The 20004-nt window shown below is 36.3% G+C and overlaps 1 protein-coding gene and 1 long non-coding RNA gene across 2 annotated transcripts; one reads left to right on the forward strand and one right to left on the reverse strand.

Annotated features, from left to right (window-relative positions):
- Positions 1-109: 109 nt before the first annotated feature.
- On the reverse strand, positions 110-14951 carry LOC130013028 (uncharacterized). The gene is made up of 3 exons (XR_008788303.1): positions 14928-14951; positions 4359-4430; positions 110-209 (listed from the first exon to the last, which is right to left on the reverse strand). It is a non-coding gene; the product is annotated as an uncharacterized LOC130013028 (long non-coding RNA).
- Positions 14952-15056: 105 nt separating this feature from the next.
- Positions 15057-19518, forward strand: LOC126820492 (putative amine oxidase [copper-containing]). Its single transcript, XM_050548502.2, has 3 exons — positions 15057-15131; positions 15884-17987; positions 18651-19518. The coding sequence occupies exons 2-3, from the start codon at positions 15897-15899 to the stop codon at positions 18948-18950; spliced, it is 2391 nt and encodes a 796-aa protein (XP_050404459.1). The 5' UTR covers positions 15057-15131; positions 15884-15896; the 3' UTR covers positions 18951-19518.
- The last annotated feature ends 486 nt before the right edge of the window (positions 19519-20004 follow it).

A 20004-nucleotide genomic window follows, 5' to 3' on the forward strand; every position in this document is an offset into this window, starting at 1 on the left:
CAATTCGGATATCTTTACTTGAATTAATGAAAACAAGGTAACGTGTCAGGTTCCATGTTGTTGTGTTCATACATATAATGTTGTATACTACAGACCTCGTTATAACTGCCTGCTTTATACACACCTACTGCGGCTACATTCTCCCTGTTTCATGTTCTGCACCAGATTGAAAGATCTTTCGTGAAAGTGTGGCAATCGTCCACAGAGACCTGTAAATATTTAGGAGATATGAGCATATTATGTCTAAAGAAAGATTGCTATTGGATGAGATATATGAGAGGCATGTGAGAGCGGTGTCTGTGATTCTCCTAAAATGGGGAAAGGCGAACACTAAAATAGTACTTATAATGTGACTTGATAATTGTGATTCCTTTTTTTCCCACATATTTTTTATACGAATATAAGAATTAGAACTACCAGGAAATTCACAACGAAACGAAGAAATGTCAGCATATGTTTTAAATGCCATTTAAAGACATGTCTTCTATTCACTTAATTCATTAAATATTCGCTTATATGTTTTAATAATTCTGTGCTGATCAAATAATAATTTTCGACCAAAATTAGATTTCAAGAATTAGTAACGCATATAAGCGAATATTTAATGAATTAAGTGAATAGGAGACATGTCTTTAAATGGCATTTAAAATATATGCCTTCTCGTATTATCATCACATGGTATTTCTTCGTTTTGTTGTGAATTTTCCAGTAGTTCTAATTTTCACAGCAGAACAAAAAATAGGAATCCTGATCATTAGGTTACATTATTCCTATTTTTTTTTGTGTTCGCCAATTCGCTGTTTTAGTGTTACAATAGATTTTCAACCAATCCCCCTCTTATCAGAACATGAGGTTTGTAGAATGTGGTTGTATTGTAATTTATATGATATATTTCATTGCTGTTTGCTTTATTTGGTAACTGCTGCTAAAATAACCTCTGCCAAATTAATTATGCCTTTCATTCAAACTCTTAGTGAAAATTAGAAACCAGAAATATGCACGCTTTAGAGAGAGAAATGGAGAGAGACAGAGAAATGGGGTTTAATGTCCACTCGACACAAACTAGGTCATTTTGGGACTAACATATGGTTCAATTTTATTTCAATAATTTGCTTGTGCGTAGGTGTCTTTAGCAGTGGGAGAAAACCACGAGGTGGGAAAGGCTACCTTACTCCTTATCACGTACAACCGGGGAATCGCTACCACACGAGTTGACTCAATGACGGACTTTATGATGCAGCGCGACGCGCTAACCATTTGGTTTAACATTCATTTGACACAAACTAGGTCATTTTGGGACAAACATGGTCCAATTTTATTTCAATAATTCTCATGCGCGTAGGGGTCTTTAGCAGTGGGGGGACCTGGAGAAAACCCACGAGGTTGGACTGGCAACCCTACTCCTTGACTCAGTGACAGACCTTATGATTTCATGCACATGTTAAACCACTAGAACCCCCCTCCCCCCCCATTAATTTTAGTGTTGTAGTTTTGGTTACAATGCCCAATACATTGCCATTTTCATTACATATATGTGCTACTATCACATTTATTTTTATCATATGTACTTGCCAGTATATATCACTGCCAAATCTCTATTTTATAATTATTGTTTAATATGCTTTTATTTTCTGATAAATGAAAAACAAAAACAATCAAATCATAACTTTTTCATTGTTGCTGATTAGAGCAATGCAATAGTCCCTTGAAAATGTGCTCAAGTCAAGCTCACCCGAAAAGGGTTTAAAAGAGATAGTTTGAACTGTGTCAGTACCTCGGATGCTGGAGCTGACAAGTCGCCTTTCTAGTATGTGTGGGTAAGAAGGTGAGGGTCTAAGAGAAGAGAACATGCCCTCATTGTAGAGACATGTTAGAGTAAGATATTTGTGATACAAAGTCTGGATGTGGGGTATTTTCATATATTAAATGGTGAATATATTATATAATGCTTATTTGATATTATATTATCATTATTGTTATATTAGTAATATATCACCCTTGGAGTCTATAGTCTACTTAACTCAGATTGAAAACTTATCCCTTTTGAATCAAACGTTTTTCTTCCAGCTCTGGAAACAAGTCATACTGAAATTTCAGTAATAAGCTGTTATCACTGGTTGTCTGTATTAAATTATGATATTTTTTCATATATTTATGGTATTTCAGTCTTCTTTTGTCAATTGTTTCAATAAAATATTTTATGTTTTTGTGTCACAAATATGTAAAAGTATTATAAAAAGTTAATTATTTTTTTGTATGGCTTTGTAAAACAGTATTAAGATATTGGTATTTTTTTTTTACTGTAGTCACTGGTAGATTATCAGAGAAATTTTATGGTGTCACATACATACCAATAGTATTATAAGAACCTTATATTGGGTGTAAACTTGTTTCAAAATATGTAAATACATAAAATTCTTTAAAACAAATGGTCATTTATATGTTGGATAAAGCACGGCACTGAGGTTAGGCTGGTGAAAGAAAGACTGAAGAAAATAACCTGAGAAAAAGAAAAACCGAGGCCGACAGGGTTTTCAAGGGTTTTTTTCTGAAGTCTTTCTTTCTCAGCGTAAGTTGAGGACTTTATCTTGCTTATAAATCGTCTATGTTTACATGTACGTAAAGTGAGAATATCACAGAATTCCAGTAAGAAATACCTTATATCATGTTTTCTTATGGAAAAAAAACCTACCCTGGAAGAATAAAATTTTTAGAAGAATAACTTCAAATTGTTTATGAAACATTAATAAAAATAATATTAAATTTGGTTAATTTGTAATTCAGCGATTCTTGCCACAATGAACTAAAATAGTTCCTGGAATGTATTTGAAATCCACAATAGATTTAGTTTAGGTCCATCCTACTATGATTTATTATCATAAAAAAAATTCTTGACAGTTTATATTTCAAGATATATTTTTAAAATACATGATTAATATTTTGTTATATATTTTATTGCTTTTGTTGTTTATATACAATTTATCATTTGTTTATTATTATAAAGTATCATATTTATATGGCCATGGTTTGTATGGACGTATGTTGTTTCCACCTTTGTCTGAAGTTTGTTGTTTGTTGGTCAGTCCATAATTCTTCTGATCGCTCTACAGGTCAGAATTTTTGCAGGATAATTCACTGGGTCTTAAGGAAACACCTTTTGAAATTAATAATTATTATTAAATTTTGAAAACATGATATAAATTTTTTTTATCACAAATGATTCCTCCTTTTATTTCCAAATTTATGAAAGCTTGTGAATATACACAGAGTTCATGACAGAATCTCAAAACACTTTGTGGGATTGTTTTCCATATAAATTGTGTTGTGTTTTTTACTTTGTGGAATTGTTCATTGGGGTATAAGGTAGAACCATATATATTTTGGAGGAGTCATCTTTCTGTGCATATTTTGACTTGTTAGTGAGTAAAACAGAGCTCATACATGGATGACTTTGCAACTGGTGGGTTACAAGCCCCCAACCATTTTATCAATTATTTATATGTTTTATATGTACTTATCATTTAAACTTTTGTTTACATACTGACATTTATTCAAATTTATAACCATATCAACTTTAATATAATATTTGCAATTTTACATCTATTTCAAACAAAACAAATAAATACTACAATGAATCATAAAATTTGCCTTAAGCATTTGTAACAAAAAAAGCATGCCCTTTTATTAGTTATTTATGGAAAAGATTAAATATGCTAGTAGACAACCCATGTGGACTGCATGATTTACCTGCTAAGGAAGTGTGTTCGATCATTGCTTTGCAATCTGTCTTTCTGTAATGTGATAATCTGAAATTCATTGTTTATTTATTAATGTATTTATTTTGGCAATTTACAAAGCATTTTTGACTTAGCAGTTCCTTAAAAAATATATATTAACAAATTTATTAAAAAGTAATGATGTACAAATGTACGAATAGAACAAGTGTATAAAAATATTGCACATTTATTATTCACTGATTTTATGCTGCTATTTCCTGTAAGTCTTACATTATATTTTTGAATATTTATTTTTTCTGGTATTATTTATGTACAGTATTAGTAGGTTATATGATTTTATTCACAGGCTCAAGATATACAATAAATAAAATAAAGACAATTGCTTAAAAGAATAAAAAAATTACACTTTTAAAACTGAGTTATTAGAAATTGACTAATGGTCTAAATAAAACTGAAAGAGGTGGTATAATAACATCTCACTTATTCAAGGAATTGATATTTGATTTATGGAGTGTTTTTCTGCCATAAAACTGTTCATTAGCATGGTCAGCATAGCCATATTTTAATGTTCTTTGATCTCACAGGAAGCATTTTTATAAGGCCATATTGAAATGTAGTCACCTGTTGAGCTTGCCTCTGTCCATTGGTCCCTTTCTGGTTCTACGTCTTCTAACATTTATACATTATTGGCTTCTGTGAAACAAAAAAAAAACCGAATTGAGTTTCATGTGGAATGAGTATATGAATATGTTATTAAAATCGGTTATTATGTTTTGCACCCCCTTTCAATTGGGGAAAAATCAAGTACCCGGTACATGTATTGATAGATTCTGGTCTTCATTACTTCATAATCATACTACTCAACCAGTGTCAAACATATACTGTGGCTCTGATATGCTACAAATCGATTCTAGCATGTTCCACACATCCCCCTGTCCCCTATAACTATATAAATTGGGGTTTTGTGCCTCTGCAGGAATTTGCTCCATTATAGGTTTACTTTGTATTCAGTGAGTGGGGTGGGTGGGTGGATGCCCGAATGGTTAGCATGTGCATGCTGTATCATAAGGCCTGTCAATGAGTCAACTGACATGGTTTCGAATCCCCGGTTGTACGTGACAAGGAGTAGGGTCGCCTGTCCAACCTTGTGGGTTTTGTCTAGGTCCTCGCGGTTTCCTCACACTACTTAAAGACCCCTACGTGCAAGCGAATAATAGAAATAAAATTAAACAATGTTAGTCCCGAAATGACCTAGTTTGTGTCGAGTGGACGTTAAACCACATTTCTCTCTGTGTATTCAGTGAAACAGTGGAGCACCTGACTAATACGCGACATTTCCCTCGGTTATGTGTAGTGCTATAGGATTTCACTGTCTTTAATGCTCTATACTCGCTATAGCCAATCAGCAGTTAAAACCAAAATTGTTGCTCAAAAATGCAAGGAAATTATAGTGAGGCAGTTTAATTTTAATATCTCATTTGCAACATGGAGGGCAGGTGGTCTTTTATTTGTCTATCATTTAACATTGTATATTGGATGAAATAAATACAAACATAAACAAAATATTTTTGTATTTTTTACACATCTGAATACAGCACCTTAATATATTTCTCAATCTGGTTAAAACACAGATCCTATTTCGTTTCGTTTTTATAGTTCAAAATTTCGTTTTACTTGTCTTTACTATGGAATATGGAATATTTTTTATCAAGATATACTTCAAACACCTTTATTTATTTTTCTAATACTAAAAAAAAATGTTTCAGAATTTAATTTGTCGAAAGAAAAAAGTTAATATTTTGTAGTCATTAAGTCGCATCGATGTCATCCTTATCAGTGATTGTAGCGACCAAGCGAATATTCACATTAAAATGAACTCGGATTGATTATTTAACATTTAATTAAGAAAAAAAATATCAAAATATCACCGCTAAATAATCGACAGGTTTCAATAAAGGCCCATCAATTAGATTTTGCGAAACATAAAGATGGCGGTGGTGGTCTTATATCGGAATATCATACGTCATTCTCTTTGCTATGTACATATTTTTAAAATTATTTTGTACCCATATAAATATGGCGGTATATTAGATTCAAAATTCTAAAGTTGTTAAAGCGGAAATTGCAAATTTTCTAAGAAAGTCGAAACGTAATTATTTCTATGTCTTTTGCTCAATAGGTTGTCAACTCACAATTATACGATCATATAGGTGTCATTCTCACACTTAAGATTCATTTACACAGGAAATAATAACACAATTACCTCCCTTATTTTCTATTCTCCACCATGGAGTATCGATATTCAAAAGTTTGAAAGTGAAGAGGAAAATGATATTTTTGCCAATTTCTCAGCTGGCAATAGTGAATTATAGGATTAATAGGATTATTCTTTAACAAGGTAGGACTGTTTATGGATACCATCTATTTTCAGGCTTTATTTTAATAAATTTTAAAAATATAACTTAAAAATTTGCAATTTCCGCTTTAATGTTGCGCTACTGTCTAATTTCTAACTTCTATTCATATAATTTCTAAATCAAGACAATTATAATCCAATTCTTTTATTTGTTCAGCGTAAATTTTAATTATATGTTATTACCAACCTTCAGCATTTATTTTTGCGTGCATATTATGTCCATTACATTGGCAGCCCCTTACATGTCCATGTATACAAGGATAGATTTGCCATCGAATATTAAAGTCATAGTATGGTTAAAACGTGAAGAATCAAGATGTGATGATAAAATATCATTGAAAATATACACCATGGTGTCAGATGCTGTATGGTACATGACTGTTAACTACAGACATAGACCTTATAAGGTGCATGCTACAGCTAAAGCAAGGCTGACACTTGCACGATTCCCTGGCACGCATTGGCACGACTCGAGTCGTGCCAGTGCGCAAACTAGTCATAAACTGGCGTGAAGTGTGCGTAAACCCGTCGTGACTGCGTGCCATGTCGGGACTGCGTGCCATGTCGGGACGAGAATTTTGAAATGTTCAAAATTTTGGTCTCGACAAAATTTAGCGATTGGGTCGTGAACTATGCGCGAACTGTTCGTGAACTCGTCGGGACGATGCGGGAGGATGCGTGCCAGTGCGCGCCATGTCACGACTGTCACGACCTGCCACGAATAGTTCACGAAAACTGCGCAACAGTGGCGTTCGCGTCGGTGCAGGTGTATATATAGGGCTTCCTGGACACTGCTCGCCATTCCAGAGATCGACAGCGAAGAGACAACTTATCAGCACCCCCTGCAGGTGTAGCTCAGTCCTCCATCCACCAGGGATCAGATCATGTGTGTCCGGATCTTCGCAGTCCACTTCTGAAATTGCGTGTGGGTATCTGATGAGGATGAGGTTGTGCAGGACACAGGCGCACATGCTGATCAGGTTGATAGTGTCGGGGTGCTGATGCATCGTCGTCAAGAAGCAACGGAACCTTTGAGACAAAATTCCAAAGGAATTCTCCACGACACGTCGGGCACGAGACAACCTGTAGCTGTAAATGCGTTCTCGTAGGACCTGAGACCGATGGGAGAATGGTTTCATCATCCAGGTTCGGAGAGCAAAGGCGTCATCCCCTACGAAGTGATAGGGCACTGGCTGGTCATCATTAGGGAGTGGTTTTGGTTGAGGCACTCCAGCTCTGTTCTCTTCTACAGCCTCATGCAGGGAACAGTTACTCCATGTTCCTCCATCCGACGCACCACCCTCTGCCCCAACATCCACATAGAGGAACTTGTAGGTAGCATCTGCTACTGCCATCAGAGCAATGCTGTGGAAGCCCTTGTAGTTATAGTAGTAAGATCCAGCATTGGGTGGCTTCTTCATGGCGATGTGCTTGCCGTCCACAGCCCCCCAGACAGTTGTGGTAGTTCCATCTGGAGCTGAACCTGGCAGTAACTTCCTTCCACTCCTCTTCAGTTTTGGGGCAGCGCAGCACTTCGTCCTTGTAGACCGCGATGATGGCTTTACACACCTCGGGTATGAACTTGCAGATGGTACTTGCTTCAACCCTGAAGCTGTACTGCAGACTTGGATAGGAATTTCCAGTGGCTAGGAAGCGGAGGGTGACAGCTAGCTTGAGTCCAACTTGAAGCGGTTCCCTCATGAAGGTGGACTGCTTCTGGAGGCGAGGGGTTAACTTCTCAACCATCTCTTGGAACAGGTCAGGTGTGATTCTGAGGTAATTTGTGTAGCCCCTTTGATCTTCCTTGTGGAGTTCAGTCAGTAAACTGTCATACTGTCCAAACCCTTGCCTTCTGGTCGACCATTCCCTGACACACACTTTCCTTTTTGTCTTTCTTCGAAGTGGGGTTGCCTTTTCTTGCTCTTCTGCCTCTTCCAGCCTTTTCTGCTGCTCTTGAACAATGGGTAGAGCAGCTGCCAGGTATAGGCATCTTCTCTTCCTTGCAATGATTGTGTCTCTGACATTCAGCATGTTGTCTCTTCCACAGCCAATCCAAAAATGACCAGGGGTTGGGGAGGCCCCTTTTTATATGGCGTGCCCAAGTCGGCACGACACCGTCCGAATTGCGCAAACTCGTCGTGCCAATGCGGGAAGTGCGTAAACAATGCGCAATCTATGCGCAAACTCGTCGTGCCAGTTCGTGTCAATGTGGACACTGATGGGCACGCATTCGTGAACTAGTCGTGAACAGTGCGGGAGCCTCCCAGTTCGTGCCCCAAAATGGCACGACTTGCCACGACAAAATCGTGGCCAAAAGTCGTGCAAGTGTCAGCCTGGCTTTACTATAGTACCGTTCGATATGTCGTCAGCCATGCCAATACTATGATGTTCTATATTTCGGTATACGTCTCATTTTCTTAATGGAAGGTCATTGATGTACATTTGTCATTGAAGACGTCAATGTAAAAAAATCACAATTAGATTACCTACACAAAAGTTAATAAATTCACAATCTCTCCGTGATCTATTTAGCACTAACATGAACTATTGTAACTATTGAAACTAATGTTTCCGATGACAGTAGATTTTAACAACCAAAAGTAGCTTACAGGAACATATTATAACAGACTGTAGTCCTTACGGCCATCATCGCAATTCACGTCTATCTCCATTGTTACATGCCCGCCTTCTGTCTTGTAAAGCGGTCTCAGTAACGGTTTGCGTTATGCTTCTACCCGAGATCATTTATAACGGTCAACAATTTATAAACAACAATTCACAAAGTATAATACATAATATATACATGTATATATTAATAGCTTTCATTTAACGGACAACCATACAATATTTTCTAATAATATGAGAAGATAGTGCAGCCTAATTAACTAACTTAAATAATGCATGTGTAACACATATAAACTGTATCTCCAACTCACAGCTATAAACCACAGCTGCTTAGCATTATGTAATACTATTGAAATATCTGATCGTCATTGAGAAATTATTAATTCCTTGCAAACTACGACATTGTGAAAATTTGATCTCTTAAAAACGAATATATCAGTCCAAAAATGGTTCGAATCGAAAATCTGCCAACATTCTGCATCCCCAGGACACGATATAAAATCTAAGGATTGGCCTCTTTATAATCCGAACGGGTGTGCTGCCAGGCAGGGTAAGCTTGTATACTCTTCCGGACACCTGTTACCACTGTTTGTCGTGTATTTTGTACACGAGGAGCAGTCCATTTGCTGATTACACTATTTTGCTTGAATACACTATTTTGCCTATAACGTTTTTTAGGACTTCGAATTCTGTCTTATGGTTTGGATTGTTCGTACTTGGTTTTATTTTATTAAATGTTTAATTTTGGCGTAGGTTAAGCTGCAAAAATATAGATATAGTCCGAAAAATGCAAATCACGAGCAGCGGCTTTAATAGGAACCTTTCGGTTTATCGGTCATAAATAATAATAATAATAATAATAATTTAAAAAAAAAACTGAAATGAAATGGGGTTTAACGTCCTACTGTTTTGCTCCGAACTGAGATAATGAAGACGGGCATACGCCATACAGTGTGCTATGAGGGAAATTTTGCCCGGGCAGCGGCGCTATGGCCTACTCTTATATCGAATTCCAACTGTCCAGGGATCTTTTACGTGCACGCCAATGTGTACACGGGACCTCGATTTTTCGTCTCATCCGAATGACTAGACAGCTGTCCTTGTCAGGCCCTCCGTCCTGCAATAATAATTTAATAATAATGATAATAATAATCAAGTCAACGAGCTGCTCTCTGGCGCTTTGCATAAGTACAACTAATAAAATAAATTCAATAATCACAAACACATTAATCCATAAAAAGACATAAACAAAAAACAGAGAAAATTATTTAGTACAACTAATATAAAATTACAACAATCACAAACACATTAATCCATAAAGAGACAAACAAAAAAACCGAGAACATTATTTAGTACAAATGGTAAAAGTCTGACACAAACACAGCTAGAACCTTTCAATTAGTTGTATATTTGACTAAAAAGTTCGGTTTTGAGATACATCTACTTTTTAAAAACTGTAATAGAATTTGCGCTTTTGGTTTTGTTTGATACCGAATACCATAACTTCTGAGCACCGACTGCGAAAGAGTTGATTTTTGAAAAAAGATTAATCAAGAGGCTGTCTGATTGTGGTCGAAGGGTTCTACAAGGTTTATTGGTGTTGAGAATTTCTCTTAGATATTGGGGAGAAGAATCGCCATTTAGAGCAGAATACGTAATAGACAGTATTTTAAAATTGATACGATGACGGACTGGAAGCCAATGGGGATCTTTCAGAATTGTTGGCATATGTTCATTTGGTTTTGTCTTGGTTAGGATCCGGTCTGCTCTAATTTAAAGTTTCTGAAATCGTTTAATTTATATACTTTCAGATAGATTATACAAAAGCGAATTACAGTAGTCGAGTCTTGATGTAATGATAGTGTTTACCAGCATTTTAGTCGTGCCACTATCAATGAAAGATCTAATTTTTCCAATATTATAAATCTGAAAATTAATACATTTACACATGGCCGAAATTTGTTTATTCATGTCAAGATTAGAGTCAAAATAAACACCAAGATTTTTTACAGAATCTGTTGGTGTAATAGGGGTATTATTGCCAATTTGATAGTTTTCTGTTTTAGTTTTTAGAAGTTACTATCTGCTGCCGACTTTCATTATTCTTTTTTGTCATCATTGAGGTTTTTTAAAAATAAATTTGAATCCATCCATTTATGAATATGTGATAAATAGGCCTCAAGTTTGCATATCTAAGATGGTTCAGAAAAAGGCTCAAAAGCTATATAAATTTGAGTGTCGTCATCGTGTAGATGGTAGTTTACGAATGACATTCCCTAAAGATGTTGTGTGTGTAGTAAATAATAAAAGACCGGGAACGGAAACCCGTGGCACGCGATACTTTAAAACCGTTGACTTTGATGGGGAACCTTAGATAACGTACAACTGTCTGTAAACGGTTTTCAATGACTGGAACCATGTAAGGGGTAGCTAGTCCACTTGGTGGTCTAGCGTGTCAAACGCAGCGGTTAGATCAAACAGGATTAGTCCCGATGTTTATTTCTTATCCATTTCGTTTAGTAAGTCATTTTGAACACGTAATAAGGCGGTTTCATATGGAAGACCAAATGGGACAATATTCATGATTCTTGTTTCTACATATTCCAGTTTGAACATTTTAGACACGAACGCAACATTCTAAACTAATGATTCTTGTTTCTACATTCTTATGTCAAAATTTCATGCACAAAATCAACATTTTAAACAAAAAATTGACTTTATGTTTCATTTTCGGCGTTTTATCGGTAACTTTTATATATCATTAAATATTAAAATTAAAAAATAATTTCTTAATTTTACACGACAGAGAAATCAATTCATTGGTTTCTGAAAGTATCTAAAAAAAAAATCTGGAATTTGAACTCTTATGAAAATATTTTCTACGTTTCAAAAAGTCTTGAAGTTAAAATCTTGAAATGAAAATGTCCAGAAAAATATAATGAATTATCAACATTATTATACCAGAGGGCGTTAGCGTATGTGTACAACTAAGTGGGCCCCTGTTGTTTTTACGGTAATTAGTTGCATGAAACAGAAATTAAGCTCGAGATATAATAACAATACAAATAACTTCTATAATTTAAACAGCTAGAAAAAAATAGGACAAAGGCCTTTCTAACATATTGGGGTTTTCTTTAGCGTTTTCCTCCAAAGTTCAGGGCTGAAAAAAAAACATCGAAAGTGACCTCACCAAAACACCATACAAACAGAGAACTGACCTTACCTTGAACTTTCATATATATACATAAGAAAAAAAGAACTTTAAGTGAGTATTTTGTTTTCTTTTTTTTTGTAGCTAAAAGTAACCAACGTTTTTGTAGATATATTATAAACGTGGACCTCAGTAGCGAGATTTGATACACCCATGGCGTACTGACTTAGCAAAAGCATTCTACACATAATATGAACAAACTTTTTTACAAAGCAATTCTGGAACTTTGTGGCGGTTACGCTAGGTTCCCACTATCGCGATTCGTGCTACGATTGAAATAGTGGTTTTAATCGTGGAGTAATCGTGGTGATTCTACCATGATCAATTTAGGTCAGCTGTAACCATCGTGTTGAATGTATATCGAAAGTATTCGATGGTATCTGTACGTAGCAGATCGTGGACTCAATAGGGACAATCCTATCGTAACACATCGCACGACAGTGGCAAGCTGACATTAATAGGCTACGGGCAGTGCTTGTTTCACCTTCTGGTGCCGGTGTGATAGTGTGAGATGGTTCCTGGTGCGTGATTACCGTTTTAGCGCATGCGCAGTTGTAGGAATCAGCTCACACTTGACTCCCCGTGATAGGATTTCCCCTAAGATTTTCTTACGGTAAAAATTGGTTTCAACTTTATTATCTACCAATATTTACAGTATTATATACTATCAGGAGAGGGTGTCGAGTTTCTATTGTTTGTTTATTTCGATAAAAAATAGAAATACAAATTGACGATCTTTAAATTATTATTCGCTATATTCTCCTTCAGTAGGCTACAATGCAAAAACGTAATTAATTCAAAATAAATTTAAATAATTGTCCCTTGTAAAATTTGCAGGCATATTTGAACCCAAATTTACAAAAAGCATTTATTACCACTTTCTTTTCTATGTATGGAATGGGGTGATAAAAATTCTCGCAGTAAAGTTTCATCTCATGAATCAGACACAAATTGTCGCCTCTGGAAGGTCCACAAACTTCGTTCATATTTCACATTTTGTGTAAAAGGCAGGGAGCCAATGCGCACCTAAATTGAACTCAACTAAGATAGTGATGCTCATTTTAAGTTTCCTCTAAATCGAATAAAAAATTGTGACCTCTAGATGGCCCACAAAATGGGCATTACATGCTTATATGCTGTTTGCGTAAAGGAGAGCGGCCATTTCACGAAATTCGGACTCAACCATAATTATTATGTGACGGTGATATAATATTTGAACGGTTTTGTAAATAAACTAGATACAAATGGTGTCCTTTAGAGGGATCACAAGCTAAAAACGTGATATTTCATGCACTCAAGGGTCATAATCCAGAAAGTTACGGTCTAATACGTGCCAATATCGAAAGAAACCCAGACTTTTATGGGATATATCAAATTGGATGAAAATTCGAACCTCCGAGTAGTCCACAACCTGGGTATTACATGGGCTAAGCTGTTATCTGTTTCTCCACAAAATCTACAGAATACAATTTTTTTTTTTCTATAGTTTTCGATAGAATACCACAGAAACCTATATGATTACACAACTGATTTCAGGATAATAGTTAGCAGAAGCTATATTTTTACCACCAATTCTATAGCAGCACATATAAATTTATAAGTTCATTTTCTATAGTTTCTTTCAGTATTATATAGAATTCTATAGGAAATTACACTTGGAAAAAAACTGTCGATCCTATGTGAAAACTATAGAAAATTATTTCAGATCTGTAGTATTGTGAACAAATCTACAGAATGGATTCGTTTTCCTATAGTATTCTATATCATTCTATAGAATCCCAAAAAATTCTATAGGAACCTACTTTTTCTATAGGAATTTTTCATTAGTGTATGAACCTAGCTGAGTATGATTGCTAAAATCTGAGAACTGAAGATGATTTGATATTGAGGAACAAACACATCTGATTTGATGCTTGTGATCGAACGGTGATTGGGGTAAACGGTGTTTTAAGCTTTCTTTGTCCGCTCAGGTTTAATTATACACACGTTCATTTTTCGAAGAAGCCTACTGAATTTCAACAATTTCCGTACTCCCCACGTTTTTGCCATTGATCATTAGAAGACATTGATTAAAGGAGGCAAGTCTTTAACTCAATATCATCCATGCAGTCTTCGACATTGCAAACACGACTTATTGGTCAGTTTAAATCAACACTGATGTTGTTATCTTACCGTGTAAAGATGGGCTTCTGGTATCCAATATTTAAGACAAATGGAACATTTTAAAATTGCCACATGAATCGCGTGCCAGAATGCTTTCGAGCGCCAATTATAATGGAACGAATCGATGAACGAGGCTAAACATATCCACAGTCCAAGAATACTACCGTTGTTGACTTTAAATTTATACACAGTGTTCAAGGTCATCAGCGGTTTCCGATAATTACTGCCAGATTTATGGCCCTTGATCACTTTGAAAAATCTTGTGGACGCTCTAGAGGCTAAAGTAAATATCCGATAATTAATATTTCCGATAATTACTGTCAGAGTTATGGCCCTTGACCAGTTTGAAAAATCTTGTAGAAACTCTGGCTGAAGTTAATACCTGATTGTCTTTAAATTTATACACAGTGTTTAAGGTCATAAGACAAACGATCCTATTCATTTTCAACAATTTTCTATAATTACTGCCAGAGTTTTGGCCCTTGATCACTAGAGGCTATAAATTGCTCAATGTCATCAGACAAACAATTAAAACAAATTCTAATGATTTCTGATAATTACTTTAAGGACTTTAAGGGTTATTATATACTCGTAATAAGATTTGTAGTGTTGTAAATGTTCCCCTTGCGCCGTTGTGGGCGTATGTTTTGTTGCCTAATGATTTTCTGATAATTACTTATTGAGTTGTTACTCTTTAAGCGGAAATTGCAAATTTTCTAAGAAAGTCAAAACGTAATTATTTCTATGTCTTTTGCTCAATAGGTTGTCAACTCACAATTATACGATCATAGGTGTCATTCTCACACTTCAGATTCATTTAGACAGGAAATAATAACACAATTACCTCCCTTGTTTTCTATTCTCCACCATGGAGTAGCGATATTCAAACGTTTAAAAAAGAATAGGAAAATGATATTTTTGCCAATTTCTCAGCTGGCAATAGTGAATTATAGGATTAATAGGATTATTCTTTAACAAGGTAGGACTGTTTACGGATACCATCTATTTTCAGGCTTTATTTTAATAAATTTTAAAAATATAACTTAAAAATTTGCAATTTCCGCTTTAATCAGACTTTAGTGTATTAGTGTTTCATTACTGACAAACGTAAAAATATGCGACAACTCTTGTTGACTAACCGGACAATTTAGCTGCTGTGGGCGTATGTTTCGTTGCCTTTCAACCTATCTTTGAATATTGCGACGATCTTAATCTTTATAACCACAAAGAGCCCAACCATTCGTAAATATCGCTCGAAAACTAAATGCTAGCATGTCTCTTACGTTCGAAATGAAAGCCCACTGGTTGCAATTGTCTGATAAAGTAATTGAAGGATGTGGAGCATTTCGATTTTTTGCTGCGCCCAGTCAAAGGAATCTATATACCCTGGCTTCATTTTTGTAACCTTTTTCTATAATTCATGTTTACTTCCTGATCCTCCCGCCTCAAAATCACGATTCACCAAAACCTGGAAGAAAATGCAAATTCATCAATTCTTGACCCCAAAGATCAACAAGTAGTGGAAAAGTTGAAAAGAGAGAATTGCTATTAATGTACGGATTATTGCAGCAATCGAGAATATGATATTCCATATAGGGTCAAATAAATTAACCAGACCCAAAGGATAGGGACTTTGAAGTATACATAGAAACACAAAAAGTGTCGCTGGCCTCGCTGATGGAAAGCTGTGCAAACCTAATCCATGATCATTTTCTGCTCATTTCTTTTCAGATTGAAGTAGAAAATGGATGAAAAATTGCAGAAAAGTGTCACAAGATGGAGACTAGTGTCGGCTGCCTTGGTTGTGTTATGTGCTTTGTTGATTATACTCGTCATTGGTATTGTTGTGGTCAAAAACAGGGAAATCCTAGCTAAAAATGTCCCTTCGTGTGGATTGAGGTTCAAATCAAATATCGATACGAGTGAACCGGAACATCCCGACATATTCCACGACTTGACTAGTCGTGAGATGAGAGCCGTCCAGAACTACCTCATCTCAGTACCTGAGTTAAATCTAGAATCGTCCAATTTGCGCATGAACTCCAGTTACATCGCTGGTATTGATTATATTTTACCTCCCAAAAAAGATGTGCTAGCCTATTTGGAAGACTCGGGATCGCCGCCTACTCGTAAAGCCAAGGTTATTATATTGCGAGGTGACTTGAATCCGCCGATGGTTGAAGAATACGTCGTTGCCCCCCTTTCTAATCCATCTTCCCATAGACTTATTGACTATCCTAACAGACGAAACCCCGTTCCTTTCGCGATGCGTCCCTTCACGAGAATAGAGTTTAAAAGCATTTCTCAAGTCGTTATGAAAAAGGTTGATGAACAGATTGGGGACATTCTACGCGAAAGTTTCGGAGCGACATTTAATGACTGCGGTGATACATGTTTATACTTTATTCCAAATGTCGCTTCGTCGGCCGTAACTGGCGACTTTACTAGAAGGATGTGGTTACAAGTCGCTTACCTTGTCGAGTTCTACACGATTCATCCAGTGGATTTGTTGCTGTATGTGAATGTTGACGGATCCGATCCATCACAATTCCGAGTTGAAAAAGTTGTTTACGGAGGCCAATACAGAAACAGTTTGGCCGAATTAGCAGCTGATTATGTGTCAGGAGATGTTGAAAAATCGAAAATGACCTTTCCAACCGTAGACAAGAATCTATTTTCAACTCTCCATCGCCGAGGGTTTCCTGCTTCACCAACGGAAGAACAAAGACAGCCACAGTTTGTGGAACCTGACGGAGCAAGATACAGAATCAAACATCGACAGATTGAATATATGAACTGGAGATTTCATGTCAGGATGGCCACTTACAATGGTCCTCAGATTCATGACGTTAGGTACGCCGGTAAACGAATTGCTTACGAAATTGGGCTTCAGGAGATCGTCGCCTTCTATGCTGGTGACGCCCCGACGTTCAGAATGGCGAATTACGTCGATAGTGTAGCATCTCTTGGTCAGAAGGCTCGAGCACTGTTACCTGGAGTGGACTGTCCGGAAACGGCTACATACCTGTCGACGAGGCAGGTGTCTGATAATCAAGAAGGTTCAGTCAAATCTGAGAGAAGTTTCTGCGTCTTTGAGCTAAACACTGGATATCCACTGAGGCGCCATTTGGAATATTTTCAGTTCCGTGGATCGTTTTATGGTGGTATGGTTGATAATTGTTTGATTGTACGAACCATTCTCTGTTTAAATAATTATGACTATATCATCGATTTCATCTTTCATCAAAGTGGCATCGTGGAGACCAAGATTATAAGTACGGGGTATATATTCGGTGGAGTTTATAACGAACAGGAGAAGAATTATGGGTTTCAAATAGCTGACCAACTCGTCGGAAATATTCATCATCATTTATTTAGTTTTAAAGTAGATCTTGACGTCATGGGAACCTCCAACAGATATGAAACTTTAGATATAAAGTTAGTTAATGTGTCTAATTCAAAATGGTTAAATGGGCTGAACACAATTCAGAGTCAAATTAAATTCGATCGTATTTTGAAGAAAACCGAACTGGATGCTGTGTATAAATATAATTTTGACACACCGAAGGAGCACATCTTTCATAATGATGCATTCAAAACAAGATTTAATGAGCCTAGGGCGTATAAGGTCCAACTTTCTGGAATGTCTAAACAGCTTCTACCAGAAGATAAGCTGAATGAAAGGAGTATACCTTGGGCTCGTTATCAAATGGCTGTTACCAAATATAGCGATGATGAAGTATCAAGTAGTTCCATATATGGTAATTTTGATGGTTTACAGCCTGTTGTTAATTTCACTCAGTATTTAGCAGATGACGAAAATATAGTGGATGAGGTAAGTTACAGAGAGTATTCGATCCCAGTGATGGCCGAGGAGGTTCTTCCGGACAAGGAACACAGTCTGATCGATGGATCATGCAAAATAATGAAAGAAATAAAATATGGTTAACGTCCTACCTTTCTGCAGCCAGACTAATGAAAACGGGCACATACCATACATCGACGCTACGGCCTACTTTTATTTCGAAATCCAACTTTCAAGAGTTCTAATGTGTACACTGGGACTTGGTTTTCCTTTCGATCCGACGACTATACTAGAGGAACTTTTTCGACCAACACCATGGGCTAATCTGAGACCTGGTTAGCGAGCTAGTGCCTTACTCACTGAACCACTCTAGCTCCCATAAAATAATGAGCAGAGCAGTTGTTTATAAATTGCAATAATAACAATGGGAGATTAGAATAATCTGTAATTTCAGATGGTTTAGTTTACAAAGTTGAACATGCGACTCTAAATAATGTAAACATTATGAAATTTAAAGCACGATTTGGTAAATTATGTAAGTATAGGGCCTAACACTTAATGTGTATCGGGATATACCTATACTAACACGTATATTCATGAATGTATATTTAATTAACCGCGTAAAGACCAGGATCTACAAATTTCATATGTCTGTGAATATAACAATAATTTGTTTTCTTTATTCATTTATAGGACCTGGTGTTATGGATGTCCATGGGGATGTACCACATACCACACTCAGAAGATCTTCCTTTAACCCAAACACCAGGGAAGCATCTGACTTTTCTCATATCGCCACATAATTACTTCCATGAAGATCCATCCATGTCATCTAGGGATCAAGTCAGGGTTCAGTTAAAGGAACCTAATAACCCTAAAGCTGGAGTTCGAGTTGATAGATATTTTAGTAAACCGAAAATTGCATGTGTTAGTAAAGAAATTGACTTCGATAAGGATGTAGAAGACAATCCTTGTAATATCTTAGATGTGTAATAGATTGTGATTTTTTTTTATCATTTTGTCAGTTAACTGTGATGTCCATGTACATTTTATGAGACATATGCGCCAAGGGTTATTTACCATTGTCAATCCCCACGATGTTAAGCAGGAGTCCCATTTAACTTGTCAGGTAATGATTCAGGGGCTAATGACCAAATATTGAAGTTAGTACACCATTGGCGCAGAAAAGTTGGAAGCTAAACCTCATAAAACTATATGCCATAGTTATGGTTTTGAAAAATTAATTCGTAACGTTTCTAGGTGGTCGCTTACTACGATTGAAGGCAATTCATTTTCCCATGAAGAGACGTTTTCCTCATTCAAGTCTACCTTAACTGTTCAAAAGATCACTAATAACGAGTGTTCTGATCAAGGACTGCCATGACACCTTGATGTTTTACAGAGCATTTAGCATCTTATACCCTAGTTTCAAATAAGTTGGCACAACTTTGGTCATGGTATTTGGGAAATTTAATAGAGAAGAAATGTGTATCATAACGAAAGCTGTACCAGACAGTGGTGTAGCACGATGGGGCCTCTGGGCGATTGCCCCGAGTGCAAAATTACGAAAGAAAAATAAAATGTTGTCTTCCAATATATTTGCTGTGATAATGTCTTATTCATAGTTCATCTGTTTCAACTATGTAATATACTCTTCAAAAAAAAAGTAGGGGATATTGAAATGCAAATACCTATGCAGGTTGTGATATGATAAATAGTCATGGACACTTGACATGCCTTGAGAGTATGTTCACAGATGAAGAACTTATCGCCCCAACAGAACCACTGAGTTGCACATGCGACACGCAATAGCGCCATACACGTGGGAGAGGTTCATTGTCAAATTTGACACTTCAAGAAAGAGTTGATGAAAACTGCCGCGTGCTGGTTTATCTATCCATGTTTGCTTTCTTATCGGTTCTTGCATAAGATTTACTGTTGATCGTATCTTTTCTTTAGTATGTTATGTTTAATTTGATCGGTAGACGTGTTCGTCGATGCCAACGTCAACCGACAACACTGCAAGAATTGGCCGTGGCATTGCAAG

Source organism: Patella vulgata, chromosome 5 (assembly GCF_932274485.2).
Source record: "Patella vulgata chromosome 5, xgPatVulg1.2, whole genome shotgun sequence".
Classification (NCBI taxonomy): domain Eukaryota; kingdom Metazoa; phylum Mollusca; class Gastropoda; family Patellidae; genus Patella; species Patella vulgata.

Bases quoted from the DNA above. Each gene is read 5' to 3' on its own strand.
- LOC126820492 (XM_050548502.2), top strand. From the start codon at position 15,897: ATGGATGAAAAATTGCAGAAAAGTGTCACAAGATGGAGACTAGTGTCG. The intron at 17,988-18,650 runs GTAAGTTACAGA...ATTCATTTATAG, and splicing joins ACGAAAATATAGTGGATGAG to GACCTGGTGTTATGGATGTC.